This window comes from Cajanus cajan, chromosome 1, assembly GCF_000230855.2.
Source record: "Cajanus cajan strain Asha chromosome 1, NIPB_CcT2T_4, whole genome shotgun sequence".
Lineage (NCBI taxonomy): Eukaryota > Viridiplantae > Streptophyta > Magnoliopsida > Fabales > Fabaceae > Cajanus > Cajanus cajan.
Genome location: NC_138517.1, coordinates 2,076,863 through 2,093,240, shown reverse-complemented (window position 1 = coordinate 2,093,240; position 16,378 = coordinate 2,076,863). Strand labels below are relative to the sequence as shown.

Below are 16,378 nucleotides of genomic sequence, written 5' to 3'. Positions count from 1 at the left end.
TTTTGGTTGCAAACGAGTTCTAGAAACTCAATTTCTGATTGATGGTTGTTGATTCTTGGTGGTGATTGCTAAAAAATGGATTTTTGGGAGTTTGGGGTTTCATTGCAAAAATTTGGGTTTCTTTGATTTTATGGTTGCATGTTGGAAATGAGAGGTTTTTCGTGATGCTTGATGGAATTGCAGTATTTTAGGCCGATTGCATGTGGGATTTCCTGGTTATTTTACAGGTTTTGATGAGATTTTCGAAAGTTTGAGGGTTGTTGCTGGGTATCATGCCGGGCGTAGTTCGTCGCGCCGGGCGCGTGACCATCAGAGACTCCATTTAGGCAAGTACGCCGGGCGCAAATGGTGAATGCGCCGGGCGGGCTTGAGGATGTGAGTCTTTGGATGGTCCTCGCTGGGCGTGGTGGAACCGTGCTGGGCGCGATATCAGTGTATGACTCAAGTTTTGGGGTTCTGGTGTGGCGCCGGGCTTGGCATTGTCTCGCCGGGCGTAGAGACTCCATGGGAGTCTCTGCCAGAGGTGGCGCTGGGCGCAATATATATTGCGCCGAGCGTGAGACTTGGAGAAAGTCTCTACCTACCCTGCGCTGGGCGCGGGTTCGTACGCCGGGCATGTGAGATCCTATGAGGTCTCTGCCTTCCCTCACGCCGGGCGCAATAGGTATTGCGCCGAGCGTGTTAGTCCCTAGAGCTCTCTGGTTGTGCCGCGTCGGCCGCAACCACGAGTGCGCCGGGCGCGGAAATGACAATTCACTATATGCTGTAGAAGGTTGTTTTATGATGAGGAGAGTTGAAATTGTTGGATATGATGTGATGAATTAGTAGATAATACTGTTGATAATGTTGATCTATGATTAATTGTGTTGCTAAAAGTTGTATTGTGTTGAATGTAGAAAAGTTGTGTTGATTGTTGGATGAGTTGCTGTAGGCCAAAATGGCTGAGTTGATGTAGGCCGAAAGGCTGAGTTGTTGTAGGCCGAAAGGCTGAGTTGATGTAGGCCGAAAGGCTGAGTTGATGTAGGTCGAAAGACTGAGTTGTTGTAGGAGATCTCCGAGTTGATATGCGTGACAACGCATTGTATGCTTATTGATGATCATGTTGAGAAACCGATGGGATGTACGTTGATGAAGTGTTGATAGTTGTAGTTGTTTATATTACTTAAATTTTTTTTTATGCTGTTTCTTTTTATGCTAGCTTACCCTTTTGTTGTTTTCATGTGGGTGGACTGCAATGATCATACTATGTATGGGAGCAGAGCAGGGATAGGTGGTGGATAGTGGTGAGTCTGCAGCTGGTAGGCGGAGCTGTCTCCTATGGATGTTTTGTTTTGTTTTGTTACGGCTACTTGATATAGTGGTTTTGGATGTATTTTGTATTCTACACTCTAACTCTAGTCGGATGTAGGACATTGTATATACTTATATTCTAGACACTATATTTATATACTCGTTCTATCCGGTCTCGAGTTTCCGGTGTACTGTGATGGTGAGTGTAGTGACCTGCCGGGTCGTTACACTTTAGTGGTATCAGAGCAGGTCGAGTATAGTGGACCCTCTTTGGGGGTGGTTCCTTTAGGCTTTTGTTGTGTTAACTCTGTGATGTGTTGCCTTGTTGTGTTGCTTGTTGTGCTAGTTGATGTGATGAATTACTATGTTGATAGTTGTTGTTTGGGTGATTGGTAGTGTACTAAAGATACTGTTATTTTGTAGACGATGACTAGAACCAACGAACAGATAGCCCGTGCCATAGAGATGATGGCTATGGCTATGCAACAGCAAAATGCATATTTTGCTAGGATGGAAGCTGAGAGAGCTGCAGCTGGTGCAGCAAGGCCCACGGGGTCACAGGAGAGCTGGGACCTAGCTGAGTTCCGGAAGTGTCAACCCCCGTAGTTTACGGGAGAAGCGGATCCAGAGGTAGCTGACCGCTGGATACGTGAGTTAGAGAAGATCTTTAATGTTCTGGGGTGCTCTGCAGAAAAGAGGTTGGCATATGCTGTGTATATGCTGGTAGGAGAGGCCGAGCATTGGTGGAGGAACACTTACCAAATGCTTACTACTCGGGGAGTTACAGTTGATTGGGAGTGTTTCAGAACCGTATTCATGGAGAAATACTATCCAGAGAGCGTGAGGCACGCCAAGGAGGCCGAGTTTTTGCGATTGATTCAGGGTGGGTTGATTGTATCAGAGTATGCATTGAAGTTCGAGCACTTGGCTCGTTTCTATTCACAGGCTATTTTTGAAGCCTGGAAGTGCAGAAAATTTGCGGAGGGGCTGAAGTATGAGTTGAAGAAGGTGGTGGTGCCTATGGCCATCACCGAGTTTCCCGCCTTAGTGGAGAAGGCGAAGATTGTAGAGAGGTTGGAAGGGAGTAGCCGGGTGACCAGAGCTGCTGAGGGACCATCTGGGTCCAAGAGAGGAAGTGGAAGTCAGGGGAAGCCGTATGATAGGCCCCAGCCACAACAAAGGGGTCCTGTTATTAGGCAACCTACTGAGACTACCAGAGGGGGAGGACAGGGTGGAGGTGATGCCCTTAGGTGTTACAGATGTGGTGGATCCCATTTGATCAGGGATTGTCCACACACTGAGAGCAGGTGTTTCAGATGTCAGCAGATGGGACATGTGTCTTTCAACTGTCCCACCAGGGGTAGACCGGAGAGGAGTACTCAGAGGAGCGATGCACAGAGAGCCGATACTCAGAGGAGTAGCGTTCAGAGGACAGAGACTCAGAGGGGTGACCGACCCACTACAGTTGGTAGGGTGTTCGCTTTGACTGGTGCTGAGGCTTCGACTTCTTCTGACCTAGTGAAGGGGAAGGGCAAGGCTGCTGGTAAGGATGTGATGCTTTTGTTTGATTCTGGGGCTTCCCATTCTTTTATTTCCTATGCTTGTGTTGCTATGTTGGGAGTGCGTGTGTCTGATTTGGGGTTGAGACTGCTAGTGTCGACGCCCGCTTCTGCTTCAGTAGTCGCTTCTGAGCTGTGTGCTGGCTGCCCCATTGTGGTGAATGGGAAGAAGTACGAGGTAAACTTGATTTGTTTACCTTTAGTTGATATTGACATAATCTTGGGGATGGATTGATTATCTGCCAACCGTGTTCTCATAGATTGTGCCAACCGACGGTTGATCTTTTCGCAGGAGGGAGATGAGTTATTGATTTCAGCTGGTCAAGCTGAATCATGGTTGAGGGATGGAGCAGAAGGTTGCCTTCTGTTTGCTATGATGAGTGAGGAGACTGAGAGAATCATTTCTGAGATAGATGTGGTGAGAGACTTTGCTGAAGTATTCCCTGATGAGGTGCCTGGGTTACCTCCTGTTAGGGAAATAGAGTTTGGCATTGATCTGGTTCCAGGTGCGGGGCCAGTGTCGGTGGCTCCCTACAGGATGGCTCCTGCCGAGCTGAGTGAGTTGAAGGGTCAGTTGGAAGACTTATTGGAGAAGCAGTTGGTGCGGCCGAGTGTTTCACCGTGGGGTGCTCCTGTGTTGTTGGTGAAGAAGAAAGATGGGGGCAGTCGTCTTTGTGTGGATTACCGGCAGTTGAATAAGTTGACCATCAAGAACAAAATATCCTTTCCCCCGGATAGATGACTTGATGGATCAGCTAAGAGGGGCATCGGTGTTCTCTAAGATCGATTTGAGATCGGGGTATCACCAGATTAGGGTGAAGGAGGGTGACATACCGAAGACTGCTTTCAGGACTAGGTATGGCCACTATGAGTACGTCGTGATGCCGTTTGGTGTGACCAACGCCCCTGCAGTGTTCATGGATTACATGAACCGGATTTTCCGGCCGTTCTTGGATGAATTCGTGGTGGTGTTTATTGATGATATCTTGATTTATTCAAGAACCCGGGAAGAACATGGAGAGCACTTGAAGATGATACTGGAGATTTTGAAAGCGAAGCAGCTATATGCTAAGCTTTCAAAATGTGAATTCTGGTTGGATGAAGTGAGGTTCTTGGGCCACGTGATTTCAGCGGAGGGGATTGCTGTTGATCCGGCTAAGGTGGAGTCGGTGTTGCAGTGGGAGCGTCTGAGGACCGTCACTGATATTCGGAGCTTTGTGGGATTGGCGGGCTACTATCGTCGGTTCATTAAGGGATTCTCTAAGATAGTAGCGCCCCTGACCCAGCTGACTAGGAAGGAGCAACCATTCATTTGGACTGATACATGTGAGCAGAGTTTCGTTGAGCTGAAAAGGAGGTTAACCACTTCTCCTGTGCTGGTGTTACCGGACTCTGGTGAGCCTTTTGACGTATACTGTGATGCCTCTCATCAGGGCCTGGGGTGATTGCTCATGCAAAACGGGAGAGTGGTGGCATATGCTTCAAGGCAACTAAAGATTCATGAGAGGAACTATCCCACTCATGACTTGGAGTTGGCAGCTGTTGTTTTTGCCTTGAAGATATGGCGACATTATTTGTATGGAGTTCGGTTTAGCGTCTTCAGTGATCACAAGAGTCTGAAGTACTTGTTTGATCAGAAGAAGTTGAACATGAGACAGAGGCGGTGGATGGAGTTCCTAAAGGACTATGATTTTCAGTTGATGTATCATCCGGGCAAGGCCAATGTGGTGGCGGATGCGTTGAGTAGAAAGTCCCTCCACATGTCAAGTATGATGGTAAGAGAGCCGGAGTTAGTTGAGAAGTTCAGGGATTTGAATCTCTGTATGGAGTTAGCTCAGGATCATATTAGTTGTAGAACAGTCACCATAACTAGTGAGTTCTTGAGGCAGGTTGGACTTAAGCAGTTGCAAGATGCCGAGTTGGTGAAGCTTCTTGGGTGGTTGGGTACCGAGAAGGCTGTTGACTTCGAACTAGGAGGAGATGGAATCTTGATGTTCAAGGGCAGAGTCTGCCTACCTCAGGATGTTGAGCTGAAGAAAGCTGTGTTGGAGGAAGGCCACAAGAGTAGACTTAGCATACATCCGGGTATGACTAAGATGTACCAGGACCTTAGGAAGACTTTCTGGTGGCCTGGCATGAAGAGGGAAATAGCTGAGTATGTGGCGGGCGTAGTTCGTCGCGCCGGGCGCGTGACCATCAGAGACTCCATTTAGGCAAGTACGCCGGGCGCAAATGGTGAATGCGCCGGGCGGGCTTGAGGATGTGAGTCTTTGGATGGCCCTCGCTGGGCGTGGTGGAACCGTGCTGGGCGCGATATCAGTGTATAACTCAAGTTTTGGGGTTCTGGTGTGGCGCCGGGCTTGGCATTGTCTCGCCGGGCGTAGAAACTCCATGGGAGTCTCTGCCAGAGGTGGCGCTGGGCGCAATATATATTGCGCCGAGCGTGAGACTTGGAGAAAGTCTCTGCCTACCCTGCGCTGGGCGCGGGTTCGTACGCCGGGCATGTGAGATCCTATGAGGTCTCTGCCTTCCCTCACGCCGGGCGCAATAGGTATTGCGCCGAGCGTGTTAGTCCCTAGAGCTCTCTGGTTGTGCCGCGTCGGCCGCAACCACGAGTGCGCCGGGCGCGGAAATGACAATTCACTATATGCTGTAGAAGGTTGTTTTATGATGAGGAGAGTTGAAATTGTTGGATATGATGTGATGAATTAGTAGATAATACTGTTGATAATGTTGATCTATGATTAATTGTGTTGCTAAAAGTTGTATTGTGTTGAATGTAGAAAAGTTGTGTTGATTGTTGGATGAGTTGCTGTAGGCCAAAATGGCTGAGTTGATGTAGGCCGAAAGGCTGAGTTGTTGTAGGCCGAAAGGCTGAGTTGATGTAGGCCGAAAGGCTGAGTTGATGTAGGCCGAAAGACTGAGTTGTTGTAGGAGATCTCCGAGTTGATATGCGTGACGACGCATTGTATGCTTATTGATGATCATGTTGAGAAACCGATGGGATGTACGTTGATGAAGTGTTGATAGTTGTAGTTGTTTATATTACTTAAATTTTTTTTTATGCTGTTTCTTTTTATGCTAGCTTACCCTTTTGTTGTTTCCATGTGGGTGGACTGCAATGATCATACTATGTATGGGAGCAGAGCAGGGATAGGTGGTAGATAGTGGTGAATCTGCAGCTGGTAGGCGGAGCTGTCTCCTATGGATGTTTTGTTTTGTTTTGTTACGGCTACTTGATATAGTGGTTTTGGATGTATTTTGTATTCTACACTCTAACTCTAGTCGGATGTAGGACATTGTATATACTTATATTCTAGACACTATATTTATATACTCGTTCTATCCGGTCTCGAGTTTCCGGTGTACTGTGATGGTGAGTGTAATGACCTGCCGGGTCGTTACACTGACTATCATTATCTTAACCATGATTTTACAATTTTAAATCATTTTCCATAGAAATCAACTCATGAAAAGACGACGGTGCTCCAAATAATTATTATATAACATATGAATACACGTACATAAGAACAATGGAAGGCTACAAAAATATCAAATCGAGCAGTGAGAGGAGAAGCTAGATAACAAAATGTCTCATTCCAACACCCATCATGGGTCACAAAAATACAAGGAACACCAGAACCTGTTTTTTTTTATTATTATTATTATGGGAGTGGGTCCATGTGTATGAGAATCCGTGTTCAACATCATTCAAAGCCAGTTAGGTCTTTTTAAACACTACATCTTTTTAGTTTACTTTATTTCATTTTATTTTCAAATAATTCTTGGACCCTCGTATTTGTCTCTTTGATTATGTACAATTGCTGGCTTGCCCCTTATTATAATTTCCGACTTGAGCAAATTCATGCAAATGTATCATGCACAATGATTTTGGATGTGACTGAGTTGAATTTTATGAAAGATGTTATACTAATGATTAAAATAGTTTAAGTTGAATTATGTTATTGCATCCCAATTGATTCAATCCAATCAATAATGAATTAGATTGGACCACATTATTAAGTATAAATAATTAAAAATTATTTTAACAATTAGCAAAACACTACACTCAAATAAATATCAAAAATCTATGAGTGAAAATGAAAATTCTATCAATCAATATTATAATCATTTTATTCATGTTAAAAAATTAAACAAATATATAAACAATATTATTAATTATAAAGTATAAAATTTTGAATCAATTTTTTTTCATCATATGAAATAGGCTTGTTATAGACTTCTAAATGCATGAACTAAATTTTTTATTTTTTATTGTGCATGCTTATGTTCAACAAAGATTCGATACAAGTAAAGTTTAATATTTATTCAATAAATTGAGTTTGAATTGGATTAGATTTTCGACACTAAAATCCAATACTTAACCGAACAAGTTTGATTGAATTGGAAAGGTATGAGTTGATAGATAAAGTTGTAAAAACTCATACTAAGTTCCATATGACAAGACACAATAGTAGTAGGATTGCATGGCAAAGGCCAACCTATCTTTGTTCTAAATTTAAAATTCAAATTTTGTAGATAGTGCCTGGATGGAGATTTTGAAGGCTATTTCTATAGATGTGAAAGAAACTTTGGACACCAAAAGAGAATTGCTTTGTTTATGTAGCAATTATTTAATGCAAAGGTTTGTATATGAGAAGGGAAAGGGGTTGGTAGCTATTTTATTTTTAGCCATTGTGACCCATCTATATATATATATGTGCTACCCCTACTCTTCTTTTACCTTGAATGTCACACTGAGATACGTATTTGCTAAAATTCATAACACCATGTTGCTCACATTTAATTAGCCACAAAATTCAAAATTAAAGACCCTTTCCTCTTTCATGCTTTCCCTCTATTTGCTTAACCGCCAGAAGTAGACAGAACATGAAAAAATTTGAATTAGATGATGAAATTTTGATGAGGAAAAGTTAACAGTGTAAAGCATAAAAAAAGTTAAAAATAAAAAAGTTGTGTTTAAAATTTAGTAGCCAAAAGGCTACACTCATTTTAGCATTGCAACACCATAATTGAGGAATGGGCCAAGCTTACATGTCAATTTTTGTTTTCCTTGTTTGTCTAAATCAATTTCAGTTGCAATTAAACGCACTTTTTCCCCAATCGTTGCAAATTTTGCTTTTATAAACAATGTCTGTTCATGAAGCGGGAACTGTAAAAACTTTCTTAGACTTCTTGTGATAGGATAATTTATTATAATCATAATGGTAAAATTTTCATCTTACTTTAAGGAGTCATTTAGTTGTTATGAAATTTCACATCTTTATTAAACATATTATGTTATAGTGAAGTTAGCATGTTAAATTCTATATTTCATTCTCATTATATGTATAAAAATCTTTTGGATCAATAACAATTACAATATTATAAATAAAATTCAAGAGAGTTTGGAATGACATTGAAGTTTTGATACTTGGTTGAATAATTTTTTTTTCTCAATGTACTTTGATGCATGAATAAGTATTAATTAATATGGTATCCACGTTTATTGAATTGCAACGACCATAATTCTGTGGTCACTGTGTAGGTTTAAACGATAAGTTGTACCCTTTTTTAAAATAACAAACGCTGAGTTCAATTCAAATTTGCAACCAAAGAAGGAAAAAGAACTGGTGAGGGTTTCAGTTACATTTATTATAGGGACCAAGTGCAGGGTTGTGAAATGAAACAAGAGTCCTGTGACTGAATTTAAAAAAAAAGCCATTGAAATAGCTTCTTTTTAAATTGTTCGAGTTTTGAGGGTACCAACTGCCAGGTGTAAAAATATTACAGATGAAGGGTGAAAACTTGGAATTTATTGCAGATGGTGACTTATTTAGGAAACAAAAATTGATGGTAATTTTAGTTTTGTATGAAATTGTGAAAGTGCAAAAAATAGAATTCTCTCTCTTATTTTTTTGCTATGATTTCTTATGAGATGTTTACGTTAAATTATTAATAAGTTGGTTGCATGAAAATTTTCAAATTCTTATATTAAAGTCACTAAAGTGAAATGCACTGACAAATAGATAAGGTATGTATGTGATATCTTGTTGCATCAAGTTGAATCTAGCATTTGTTGCTTCTTTTAATGTTAATGTACATACACAACGTAAAAGCAAACACATAATAAATATTCGAATAAATTTCACTACTATTCTTAAAGTTTTATGATATTGTAAATAACTTTTTTACTCGTTTCAAAAACCAAGAAAATTTAATCCTTTTTTTTTGTTAAATGTAACACAAATTCTGGTGGTAATTTCCTTTGATGCCGGCAAATTTCCCGTGGTATGTAGTTAATTATTTATTATTTATAGACTTTAGGTTGGTTGATTTAGCTACTTGTTACTACTTTATTTAATACATGCTCTGCAAAATGACTGAAATGCATAGATTTTATAGGTATATATACTTCCTGTATGTTTAATTATGACAACAATGCAATAAGGAAATTTTCAAAATTAAAGATATAGGTGGGGTTATGTGTCTTTCAGCTAATGCAATACTTTAGTAACACTTTGCTTTTAATGAATATTATTATAAGAGGTACATAGGTTCATATGAGGTGTGTGAACAATGAATGGATTGCTTTTAATTAATGCCCCTTTGTCAAACATAAACAGATATACACAAATTTTCAATTTTCAGTTCTCTTGCAATTTTTTCTTCTTCTTAATTTATTTTTTGAATTAAAAAATAAAAAGTGACAAAAAAAAAAAAATGAACTGTGAGGAAGTGCATATTACAGATGACAACACCCGTTTTCATATGATGTTTGGGAGTGAGGCAAAAAGTCAAATTTTTAATAAAAACAATTCCTTCATATTAATATTAAATAAATGTTGAGAATTTGGTTTGCAAATGAAGTTATATGCCGGCAAATTTAGACTTTGGTTGCTGCTTAGGGACAAGTGGATCTTTAGCAATTAATTAAAAATTCATCTCTAGTAAGAATTTGACCTAACAACCGAAAGTTTTAACCATTATAATACTTCATTATTTCCCATGTATTATGTTTATCACAAATGATATACGTAATCAGTGCCTGCAAAATTTAATAACAAATAATGGTAATAAATTAATGATAAAAGTATTATGATTAAGTAGGATGTTTAAAAGTGTAGAAAATTTTCATAATTTGTAAGAATTTGTTGGTGGATTTGTGTTTTGTTCAAATTTCAAATTTAAAAGAATTAACTTAAAAGTTTAAACGCGCATTTAATATGTAACATGTAGGCCTCATTTTTTCCTCCTAGGGTATCCTAATTGAGAGTTAGAGACTCATTTTCTTTAAAATTAGGTGAGATTGAGTTTGATAAATTATTTTTGAATTATTAGATGTAATTAAAATATGTGCTCAATTAGATTTTAAACTTTAAAAAAAATATATAAATTGGTTTTATAATAATTACTTAAAATTCATATTAAGAATAGTTTTTAATCGGTTTATAATATGATTTTTTATACCGATAATATACCTAAATTAAACCCTTTTTAATTATAATTTTACATTAAAACTTATACTTTGCATTAAAGAGTAATGTAAAGTCTAAGTTTTTCAATACTTCTCAATAAGTTTTACTCTGACAAAAAAAAAAATACTTCTCATTAAAACGTGCAAGAAATATTTTTTCAACACTTACATAAACAAGAACTAAGTGTACAATTAGTTGAACGTAACCCCAATTCATCCTCCTCTTTACTTTTACAATGTATATATGAATGTGTAAAAAATTTGTTTAAAAGTATTGTTCGTTCATTGCTTAGTTCCTAGTTGTTTTTGTTTTGTCGTATGCATGAATTATATGCACTGCATCATTTTAACACATTATTTTTTGTTCAAGCTACGTGACAAAAGATAATAATAAAACCTTCGATTCATTTCAATTCTCAGAAAATAAATAAAATAAGACGTAGAGACAAGGTTACAAAAGTGCCAAGTGCGTGAATTAATTAACGTGTGATGACCAATTTAATCAATAATTTTAAATTTGAATATGAGCTACGTTAAATAGTGGAATATATTTTAATATTGTAATCTGAGTAGCATTTAGCATGCATAGGATTTGATATTATAAGGGCAATCATTCACGTATGACAGCAAATAACGAAATTTAAGCTTAATGAATTGGCCATAGCTGACCAATCTCAATCTTCAGAACAGTAAAGTGCCGTGAGGACCCGGTTGGTTCTGCTTCTAAGTTCCAACTACATTATTTATTTATTATTCATTTTCAAAAGTGCCTCATAAAAACACCCTTTATATGGCAATCTCATTTTTAAAAAAATATTAATGACATGATAAGTTTAGAAGAAAAAGAAGTACTAAATTTTTTGTTTTCATCAACTGGTTGCGTGGAGCCATTTTTTACTTCACTCTGTGATTGTCTGACCCGTGTGCTTTTGAATCATCTTTGCTTTGTTTTGCTTCTTTCTGCCACCATTGTGTACATTTGCTGCCATTTTTCACATCCATGATCTTTCAGTGATTTTCTTGTCTCAACAACTACTCATTAAACAGCACTAAGTAACTTATACAGTGTTTTTTTTTTTTTTCTCTTTTTTTTTTGGAAGTTCAATGTCGATACTATTAGCTACCCTTCTCACAAAGTCAATGCACCGAGTGAAGTGTTTTCTTCTCCCATGTGGATCTGAGTCTCTTGCTTGCTCCGAGTGAACTTGGATGAAGCTTCTCTAACCCTTCCTGGCTCCTCACCATAAAAGTTACTTTTTTTCTTCGTGTTCTCTTTGTTTTTCATGAGTTTCTCGTCTGGGTGTGGGGTTGGCGCTGCTGAAAGTGGTGGACGGTTGAAAGAAAATCAAGGGTAAGCGTATGATTTCTTACTCTTTTTTTAATTCAATTCAACTGTTGCATTTTGAGTTCTTTTGAAAATTGAGGATGGTGAAATGTTTGGTTTCATCAACTCTGGGATGGAACAAAAAATGGTGTTTTTTTTTTATTAATCTAGAAAAGAAAATATGTGGTGATGATCACAAAAATATTTCATCTTGCCACTGGATTCTTGAAAATTATGATTGTGAGTGGCTAAAGTTGGAGTTTTTGGCATCATTTCTAAGTTGGGTCATTTCTGATTCCAGTGGAGAATCACTTGCGGATCTCCAACTCTCTTCCTGTGTTCGCTTCAAGAATCCAATTGGAAACATGTGCAAAAGTAGTTTAATTTTTCAAATTCGAGCGTGTTAATGATCGGGACATTTTGTTTGTTTCTATGTTGATCTATCTGCTTCTTTTGATAGAATTGTTGTTTTGATGAGGAATAATTAATTAATTTCACATGTTTATGTTTCAGTGGGGAAACAAACAAGCCTTATTTTTGTCTGATGTAGACAAACTGTGAGATCCAAGAGGACAAGACCATGTAAGTATTGTGTGAGATTTTAATAACAATTGTCATTTGGTTTGGTAGTTAGAATATTACTAGCCTCCCAGTTTGTTGATGAAATTTCTGTGACAGAATATCCCCTCAAGACTCAGTCATGTATAGACCATTCATGACATGTGATGATCCAAAAGGGGTTGTTGAGTGTGGGGCTATAAGGAAATACAGGACCAGTTCTCACAAAATGAAGGACAAGACAAAAACTAGGAGGCCGGCAGAGGCATCATTGGCTACCAAACAAGACAAAGAAGAGAAGCTTTCAAAAGGATCCACAGAAAGGTCCTTTGATCCATCATCCTTGCAGCTCATGGAGGTGTCCAGAGGGGCTCAAAGGTTGAATAACATGATTGAGTCATGGTCTAAGGGTCTTGGCTATGATGGAAGGTCTGAAGATATAGCAAAAGATTTGCTAAAAGGGGCTCTTGACCTGCAAGAATCTCTATTAATGCTTCGCAAGGTGCAAGAAGCTTCACAAAACACGGCTAGTTTGAAGAGAAAACAAGATAGGAAGCCTGAGAGAGGCAGATTTGATGCAAAGGTGGTTGATGGAACTTCACATTGTGATCATTTTGGAGAACAAAGTTGTCCAATGGGATTCCAAAGACGTTGGGTGAACCCTTCAGCTGATGCTTCTTCAAGTAGTTGTACTGAGGAACTCAAGAAGGTGATTACAGAGAGCTTGGTTAGGCAAAATTTGTTCAACACTGAAGGGTTGGATTCAGCATCCACATTCCACTCTACAAACTCAAGCCAATCCTCTGTGGCTTGGAATGATAGGCTTTCTGATTCTTCTTTCTCACCCACAACTTCGAGGAGGGAAAGAGGACCTAATCTTGTTGCCAAGCTGATGGGCTTGGAAGAAGCCCCCTCAAGATCATTTCCAGCTGTTAAACAGTTGGAGAGTCCAAAGATTCTCAATCAGAAGAGGCCTATGTTTGACATAGATATGCCTAAGGTAAGAAAAAATGTTGAGAAGGTTAATCTGGAACATAAGATGACCTTGAGGGAAATTCTTGAAACTACTCATTTCAATGGACTTTTGAAAAGTCCTGTCAGAGAGCCTAAGGTTCAGGTTCATCATTTCATTGATCCACATTATAAACATGTTGGTGATTTACCTCCCATTGTGCTTATAAAACCGCGATGTACTCCATATCAGGAATGTATGAGAAGTTATGAGCATGTTGTTCCTCCAGAGGAGTTACCCCTTAGAAATCTAAAATCAAAAGCAGTCCCTTCCCAAATTTTCCAACACAGAGAAGGCTCAACCGCCAACATGGGGAAAAAAATGGAAGAATATGTATCCAAAAGGCTTGCCAAAGAGGAAAGAACTAAGGTCCTCAGAGAGGTTGTGGAACTGAAGGAAAAAGAAATCAAGCCTGTTGAAAATGAGAAGGCTCCAGGAGGGAAGGTAAAACTGCATTGTCATGTCAGTCACAAATCACAGGTAAATGAAAATGTTGATAAAAAAGCTAAGGTAAAGGGCATTACCAATATTATTAGCAGAAAGCTACCACAAAAAGAGGTTTCAAAGCCTAAAGTTGTGGCAAAATCTCATGATCAAGGAGAAATCAGCTCAACTAGTACAAAGTTGAGGAAGCCACAAAGTGGGTCCAGAATTGACAAGAATGAGATTCCACTTAGAAAGATCACTGCTTCAAATTCAAACACCATCTCAAAACCAAAGAGTCAGAAAATCAGCAATTCCAAGGAACAGAGAAAGAATCAGATGAAGAAGCCAAGGTCTGCTGTTGCTGAGCCTGAAGCAGCTAAACCAGTTGTAAGTTGAATTTTGCTTTCATTTTCTGTCTCTAGCAAATGTAACAGTATTGATCCATCTCTTAGAAAATTGAGTTTGGGTTAGTAATCCATGAATGAAACAAGGCCTTCAATCTGAATTTTAATTCATTATTCTTCTGAACAGGAGGAACAGTTAGAACAAGAACAACCAAAGAGTGTTGATGTTTCTTGTAAAGATGATTGCCCTGAGATTAAAATAATCACTACAATAACAGATGATCTCGCAATTGAGTGTGAAAAAATACATGCAACTTCAAATAAGATTACAGGTAAATTTCTCTAAACTCGTCATCACCGTTGCCACAATTTAATTTTAAGTTAAATAATTAGATGGTGAGAGGTTATGCATGCAACATTTTTGAAACAAAATGTATAGATAATGTTTTTACATAACTTATATCTTCCCATTTTATGCATTGCAGAAAATTGTGAGCAAAGCCAGAGTTCTTCCGGTGATGATATTTTGATGCTAAAATCTGAACATGAAAATGAACCTTTCCCTGCTGAGGAATCTCAAGACAGCACAAATATCAGTGAAACAAATTGCAACAAGCCTGACAAAGACTGTGATGAGCTGAAATATACGCTTCTAACTAGCCAATCATTTATTGAACACGCAGAGGAGTTCCTCGATCTTGAAGTTGATTGTCTCAAGATCCTACCAAGAAGTGAAACCAAGGAAATAGCCAATCTCAGACTTTATTTGGATTGTGCAAATGAACTCACTGAGAGCAAAAGCCTTCAGGGGTCACAAGCACTTCACCCTTTATTGCTAACTTGTTCAGGGAATCCAAGAATGCACATCTCTTTAGGAAGGTTGGTTGATGAAGTCTATAGTGCCATTGAGAATCTGACATCTTACAGTGAAAAGCTAGCTTCAGATAATATCTATGCAATGATGGAGAGAGATATAAAGAGCAACAATGGACTGATGAATGGAATATGGAACTGGGGTTGGAGGCATGGATTTTCTGCAGATGAAGCAGAGCAAGTTGTGAATGAAGTGGAGAACCTAGTTTTAGGTGGATTGATTGAGGAGGTAATTGTAAATTTATGATTACATGTTTTGAGACAGTGATGTATACAGCCTTTAGATATCAGCATCTTCACCTTGTATATAAGGACTCATTGAAATTGATACAAGAAAGAAGAGTTGAACCCCTTGGCTGCAGAAGTTGCATAGTTTTGGTATGAGAAGCTTATGTTTTAGAATAGTATAATAATACTCATACTATTGAAATATCTATAATGCATTCATTCATTGACCTTCCATACTAATAATTTCAAGCTATTCATGAACATGGAAAAGAGATGGAAATCATTGGCAGGTAACTTTAACCAAGTACTGATTTGTGATTACCAGGGCAAAGTTGTGTGTGTGTGTTTTTTCCATTAACATGATCTACTCAGTATTCTTTAACTCTTTAACTTAACAATCAACTAATCTACACTTGTGCGGGACTTTTCTTGATCAAATATGTTGTGATCTAAATTGAAACCATTTAAAAATAATAATGATGCATGTACATCGGGAGGAAAATTAATGATGTAATAGAAAAACAAAAACTGAAACTAACTAAAAAAAAACAACAATAATGATGTTTATTTGTCATTGAGAGGAATATAAATATATATATATATATATATATATAATAACGAATCTAGAAACTTTATATATAATGAACGATATTTATTCATATATTTATAATATTAAAAATTTTATATATAAATTTTAAAAGTATCCAGAAACTTTATATAGTGAAGACGATATTTATTCATATATTTGTAGTATTAAAAATTTTATATATAAATTTTAAAAGTATATATATATATATCATAATTATTTTTTACAAGCTTTTATATATAAGATTACGATTAGATTTGAATATAAATTAAGTCAAACTATGTTATATTATAATTTAGTAAGTTTGAGTCTGATTTTCGTTAAAAATACATATTCTAAGTATGACTTATTTATCTGTTATAGACATTTTTAAATGTTTTATTAGAACTACAACATTAAATGTCTACTTTAGAATAATTTAACACTAATACAAATATAAAAATAAATATGTTAAATTTTATAAAAATCAAGTTTGATTTATTTATGATATAAACATGTTTTTAATATCTAATATAAATCTTTATATGCTAATTTATTTTAAAATATTTTATGATAAAAATTCTAAATAGAATATAAATCTTACAATCTTTATTATTTTGATTTTTTTAAAATCAGTGTATACAAAAAATAAAAAAAAATAAAAAATAAACATACATGTTACAAATTTTATTTTATCAAAAATTTATTTTTTAATATATTAC

At 37.5% G+C, this 16,378-nt stretch overlaps 2 protein-coding genes across 2 annotated transcripts; both read left to right on the top strand.

The window, feature by feature from the left end:
• The first annotated feature begins 345 nt into the window (after positions 1-345).
• LOC109794762 (uncharacterized) lies at positions 346-4,294 on the top strand. The gene is made up of 5 exons (XM_083061353.1): positions 346-459; positions 1,897-2,779; positions 2,912-3,027; positions 3,142-3,450; positions 4,028-4,294. Exons 1-5 carry the CDS (start codon positions 346-348, stop codon positions 4,292-4,294), a joined length of 1,689 nt encoding a protein of 562 aa, XP_082917479.1.
• Positions 4,295-11,158: 6,864 nt separating this feature from the next.
• On the top strand, positions 11,159-15,325 carry LOC109800664 (uncharacterized). The gene is made up of 5 exons (XM_029271789.2): positions 11,159-11,677; positions 12,164-12,232; positions 12,329-14,033; positions 14,178-14,322; positions 14,476-15,325. Exons 3-5 carry the CDS (start codon positions 12,351-12,353, stop codon positions 15,108-15,110), a joined length of 2,463 nt encoding a protein of 820 aa, XP_029127622.2. The 5' UTR covers positions 11,159-11,677; positions 12,164-12,232; positions 12,329-12,350; the 3' UTR covers positions 15,111-15,325.
• Positions 15,326-16,378: the final 1,053 nt, after the last annotated feature.

Bases quoted from the DNA above. Each gene is read 5' to 3' on its own strand.
- LOC109794762 (XM_083061353.1), top strand. From the start codon at position 346: ATGGTGAATGCGCCGGGCGGGCTTGAGGATGTGAGTCTTTGGATGGTC. The intron at 2,780-2,911 runs GTGCTGAGGCTT...CTATGTTGGGAG, and splicing joins TAGGGTGTTCGCTTTGACTG to TGCGTGTGTCTGATTTGGGG. The intron at 3,028-3,141 runs GTAAACTTGATT...ATCTTTTCGCAG, and splicing joins TGAATGGGAAGAAGTACGAG to GAGGGAGATGAGTTATTGAT.
- LOC109800664 (XM_029271789.2), top strand. From the start codon at position 12,351: ATGTATAGACCATTCATGACATGTGATGATCCAAAAGGGGTTGTTGAG. The intron at 14,034-14,177 runs GTAAGTTGAATT...TCTTCTGAACAG, and splicing joins CTGAAGCAGCTAAACCAGTT to GAGGAACAGTTAGAACAAGA. The intron at 14,323-14,475 runs GTAAATTTCTCT...TATGCATTGCAG, and splicing joins AACTTCAAATAAGATTACAG to AAAATTGTGAGCAAAGCCAG.